This window comes from Pterocles gutturalis, unplaced genomic scaffold, assembly GCF_000699245.1.
Source record: "Pterocles gutturalis isolate BGI_N339 unplaced genomic scaffold, ASM69924v1 scaffold10211, whole genome shotgun sequence".
Taxonomy (NCBI): Eukaryota; Metazoa; Chordata; class Aves; order Pterocliformes; family Pteroclidae; genus Pterocles; species Pterocles gutturalis.
The window spans coordinates 71960-77410 of record NW_010100398.1 but is presented as its reverse complement, the minus strand read 5'-3'; the positions used below and the strand labels follow the sequence as shown (position 1 = coordinate 77410).

Genomic DNA, 5451 nt, shown 5'->3' with positions numbered 1-5451 from the left:
GGGCTGGGCCGCGGGGCGGGCGGGGGGAGCAGGTAACCGGCTTTTCCCAGAGAGCAGGCCCTGGCCGGGGACAAAACATCCCTTTCTGAGGTAAATAAAATATTTTTCTCTCAGAAAACCATCCCTTACTGAGGTAAACAAAATGTTTTTTTGTTAGAAGGGCCGTCAGCCGCGGCTGCCGTGGCCGTGACCCCGTTCCTTTGCTCCGCAGGTCTGCCAGACCCGGTCGGCCAGAACCGTCTCGAAGCTGGCGTACCACGGCGGGGTGGTGATCGTCACCTGTCCGGGCTGCGGCAGCCACCACATCATCGCCGACAACCTGGGCTGGTTCTCGGACCTGGATGGAAAGAGGTGGGTGTGCTGGCAGCACTCCTGCTTGGGAAGGGAGAGGAATTCCGAGTCCTACCGGGTCCTCCCGAGCCGGTCCGTTATCGCGGTTCAGAGAAAACCGAAGGTTTTGCTGGGTGGAATTCTCTTTCATCCAGTTTCTTTAAGGCACACAAACACAGCTTTATAGTCTGTAATCTGACCATCGCTACCTGGGATCCAAATAAACGGTGCAGAGCTGCACCAGAGGCTGTGTGGTACACAGGCATCCTCGTTGGTGCCAGCAGGTGACTTGCTGCCTGTGGGGGTCTGTTCTCCCTCAGACTGTGTCAGATCACCGCTAGGTTTCCCTGGCTAAGGGTTTCAAACATGTAGAGCCACGTGTTGCTGAATTTCAGTGATTTCTGACTCCCTGAGATACCTTAAAAATTTGTGTTTAGCCCTAATTGCTAAATCATTGATCTTAATGAATTAAAATAGTGACAGAAGGTTTGGGTGGGTTTATCTGCTTCCCAAACTCGTGGAGAAACTGCAGTAAGGCTGGTGTGTGATTCACCGTGTGGGGTTAATCCTGAGAGCAAAGTGTGCGGGAGCGAGCCTGCGCTTGGCTCTTAGGTCTGGCTTTTGCTGTGGTGTCACTGTTGGTTTTCAAATCGCTGTGAAGGAATATCGAGGAAATCCTGGCAGCCAAAGGGGAGAAGGTGAGACGTGTGGCTGGTGAGGAAGCCTTGGAACTGCTTCTGGAAAACTCAGCAGATACCGGGTCTCAAGGTCAGCCCACGGAGGGTGAAAGCGGGGAAGCCCCCCCAGAGACTGGCAGCAAGGAACAGACCTAACAAATGGGACCGGTGTCGTTCTGCTGATGACAAGAGAGACTCAACCTTTATTCCCTGATTTTGACGGTCGGTGTTTAAAATAAACTCGGGCATTGGTCTTTCTCTGTTGCATATGTTTGTCTTGTGTAGTTCTGCCTTTGATCCAGCTGATGTTTTCAGAGGTGGAATGTGGCTGTTTTTCCTGGTACTTGTGCTGACTGTAAGGCAAGTCTCAGTGCTTCCACAGCATCAGGAGCCCCTGCTTTGTTCTCTGCTCAGAAGGGAGCCAGTAATTGTTGGTGTAGGGAGGTGCAGCTGTAATTCTTTGCCCAGGTGTTGTGTGGCTGCAGCTTGTTGCAGAGCTGGTGGGGTGTGTGCCGTGGCCGAGCAGAACGGGCAATTGACCCCACCTGAGGAGATGGCCCTGACCCTGGTGAGTTTGCAGAGCCACAATGACCCTCTAAGGAGGGTTGCATCATGAGTTTATTGCAGTCACCTGCTGCTTGTTTTTTCCCTTGCCATCTTGCAGAGTTTCATTTCTGTGCATCAGGGCTGAAAGGCTTCTGTATTTGTGGGTTACAGCGTGAGACACCTCGTGGGAGCATCAGCCTCTGCGCGCAGGAATCCCACTCAGGGCAGTGCGTTGGTGAGCGGCTCCCCAGCGTCGGGGTTGTGCAGCTTTCTTGGTGGTGAGGGGGAGGGTGGGTGTGGAGGCAACGTTAATATTTGTGAAGCATGTCTGAGATAAGTAGAGCACCTAGAAAGTTGTCTTAGAGTTACTTGACAGGTATTGAGGTGCTTACTAATGCTACTGCTGCATGTTAAGATCAGTTAGAAGAAAAAATAATAATTTAATAAATGATAAATGTGTTTGTCAGCATGTAACACTGGGGTAGTGATGAATCAGGCAGTGAGGTGATCGTATTGCACTTTGTTAGGGCTTACTTCCTCTGCCCTCATGAAAGTTTAACTTCTCTCAAGGTCCATTAGCCTGAAGTACAGTGAAGTATCTGCTGGCTTCTGGTTTTAAACTTGCAATCAAAGAATAATTCAGGTTGGAAGAGGCCTCTGGACGTTTCTAGTCCAACCCACTTGTTCAGAGGAGGACGCTCAGGGTCTTGTTTTGAATATTTCTGAGGATGGAGATCCTACAAACTCTTTGGACCCCTGTTCTGGTATTTGACCAATCCTGTAGTGAAAAAAAACCAAACCAGCACCTAACTGTGCTTGCATCTGTTATCGTCTTTCCACACCGTGCACTCCTGAGGAGAGCCCGTCTCTAGTCTCTGCGCCCTCCCATCAGCAAGCTGTAGGAAGCAGTAAAATCCCTCTTGGCCTTTGGGCTGAACAAACCCTGTTCTTTCAGCCGAGCGGGTCCGGGTGCTTGCAGTCCTCAGCCAAGACTCAGTGAGGGCACTGCATGGATTTATTAATGAGTTGACTTCATTTATCTGAAGTGTTCATAGTAATTTGATCTGTGTTGCATTATCAGCGTGGATCAGTGACAGGAAAGCGGTTGTGTTGTCCTGTTGGTGTGTAGGTTCAGAGTGACGGAACAGTGTTGAGGGGCAGGACCTCCATCTGTTAGCTGGCTTGGGCATGTTCAGAGCTAGTGAAGTACAGCTCTCCCTGAACCAACCAGATCTACAGTGATCAGTGTATTAGTTAAAAAACAGGAGTCTTGCATCTTGGAACACTGCTGTGTGCTCACCCTGTTGTGAGTTGCTGGCACATGTTAGCAGGCTGCTGGAGGAGTGGTTATTTTATTACCTTTTACCTGAAAATCAGCCTTCTGCCTCCATTGTGCTCATGCCATTGATGGGGTGGGACACAGCAGCTGTTGCAGGATCCATATCGCCTTGAAAAAAGTTCCTTTACCACCTTTGTTACACTGTTTTCCTGACCTGTCTTACCTGTTACCCTGCCCCAGCTGCAGAACGGTGGCGATAGTTTCTGCAGCGTTACAGTAAAAACTGTAGCAGTGTCTGCCGGTGGTGGATGTTACTAGATTTTTAGTCCAGTCTCCTCTGGCACGTTCCGGGGCTTTCAGTTGGAAGCGGAGGGTTGCATTTACCTGAGGGAATTTGCATGTCATGCAGAAGGTTTTGTTGCTAATAATAGATTGCAGGTAAAAAAGGAATTTTGTGCTTCCTTTTGAAGAGTGGGTTTTTTTCTGCAAAATGTTGTGTCCCAGGGAAGCATGTCTGTTCTCGAAGGGACAGAGGTGAGCACACTTTGTCTAGGAGGAGCCCAGCAGACCTTGCTTTAGCCAGAGAGGAGGGAGCGGCAAGAAGCGAAGCAGCCTTTCTCCTGCGCTGGAGGTGTGTCCCAACGGGGAAAAAGGGGGAGGCTGGGGGTTCAGAGGCTCATGTGATGGGGTACCAGACATAACCCCCTGCTGCTTTTTGCCAGCAGTGTGCATTAAAGTGTTGTGTGTGTGCTGTGCGGGACTGCCTCCTGCGGCTGTAGGCAGAGATGGCAGCTCTAAGCCCCACCATGCTGGGGACTTGCTGGGGACGGGGAGGGGTGTTTCTTTTCCTGTAGCTTCAGCGCAGGCACAGAGGAGGGGCGCAGGTGGCTGGGCAATGAATTGCTGCACATTTGTGGTGCTTGCACAGGGTCTCACACAGGCGGGGGTCTGGGCCTCCAGCTCCTCCTGTCTAGCACAGCAAGGGTGAGTCCTCCACTCAGAACCCTGCGTGCACGTGTCTACGTTGTGTCCCTGGGATATTCCATGCAGGGATGCCCCCACCTTACTGCAAAGCCGTGCAGGAGTTAACTTAGCCCACAGCTGTGTCCTGGCCCAGTGCGGGGGGGTCCCAGGAGATAGCCGTCGAGAGCTGCCACAAGCTGTCCAGCTCCAGACTGGTACCTACAGTGCCTGGGTACTCTGGGCCAGCGCATCCCCTCCTGTGGGCAGAGAGCCCTTCCAGCCAACTGAAGATCAATGGTGGCTGGAGCAGTGACAGCACGAGGCTGTGGGGAGGGGCGAGGTAAGTGCTGAGACTCAGATGTGATGTGACTTGGCAGATGAGCAACAAAAAAAAAAAATCTCACCAAAGTGCCTCTTGGGGAACGTGTATAGCTGGGTAGAAGAGATCAGCATCGTGCATTTCTGCTGTAAAGGGCCTCTTCACCTCCAGACCCCCCCCAGGGGACAGTACCCTGTGCTATAATAACTTGCACTTCACAGCTGCAGCAGCATGCTGCAATCCAAAGCCAAGCAGCGAGTCCAGCTGTGTTAGCACCGTACAGACCCCAGCAATCCCCTCTCTCTCCGGTGGGTGTCAGCAGCCGACAGCTCTTCCCGACGTGGGACCAAGCTCTGCTGGCAGGCCGAGGGGTGCTCTGAGGATTGGGTTGCAGCCATCGCCTCCTGCTCACAGGGGCTCTCGTTCTGTTTGGTAGGGGCTCTGAGAGAGAGAACATTTAGTGGCGAATACATAGTCCCCTCCCCACCTGCTGAGGGGAGAGAGAGAGAGAGAGAGACAGGCACTGCAGCTGAAACCCATCCCTCACTCAACAGGGATTTAACCTGTTCTGTCCGCAAGTCTCATACAGAGACTCCTAGCACAGAGCTTCCCCTGTTCAGGCACTGAGAGGTGTGAGAATGCCTGATGAGAACGAGCCACTGGCTCTTCATTAATCTTTGATCAGGACTGGCAGTGGCCAGCACCAGTTAGCCAGGCATGGGAAGACCAGCTGGGACTTGGCTTTATCCTCACAGGGCACAGGATCCAAAATCTGCTGCTCTCAGGCCCCATTTCTAATGGCCTGCTTGTGCCTGCTGCGTTGGAATGAGCTAGTGCTGCTGCCCGCTGCTTTGGGAGTATCTCACTGAGGGTTGATGCCAGGGCTTTGCACCCTCACTGCCCTTTTCCTCTGGGAGCTGTGCTGGGGAAACAAGACAGAGCTTTCAGGCCAGGCGCCGAGAAGGCACCAAGACAGGGCTGAGCCAGAGCTCCCGGGCAGGGCCTGAAAGGAAAAGCTCGGCCACGGTCTTAGAGGAGGGCTCAAGCTGAGGAAAGCCAGTCTTCTCCCAGCCACTGCAGGGCTGTTTGTCTGCTCTGTCGTCCTGGTAACTTCTGGGCTTGGGCCATTTCTCTGGGCAGGGAACGCTCAGGGCTTTGTGCCTCCCTCCACAGCTCCACACTCACACAGATGCTGTGTTTAAGGCAGAGCTGGGGCTGGTGGCTGCTGCCCGAGACCTGTGTGCTCTTAATGTAAAGGGAGGTGGAGGTGGCTGCATATGCCCTTTCCTTAACTACTTACACGTGGTGGTGTTTGCCACCAGAGACCACCCCCCCCC

The 5451-nt window shown here is 52.8% G+C and overlaps 1 protein-coding gene across 1 annotated transcript; it reads left to right on the top strand.

The window, feature by feature from the left end:
* Window positions 1–211: 211 nt before the first annotated feature.
* Window positions 212–5164, top strand: DNLZ (DNL-type zinc finger; the record flags this gene model as incomplete). The annotated part of the gene is made up of 3 exons (XM_010079662.1): window positions 212–351; window positions 992–1098; window positions 5076–5164. Coding segments are annotated over 3 exons (336 nt in total), but the record flags the coding sequence as incomplete, so codon positions are not given.
* Window positions 5165–5451: the final 287 nt, after the last annotated feature.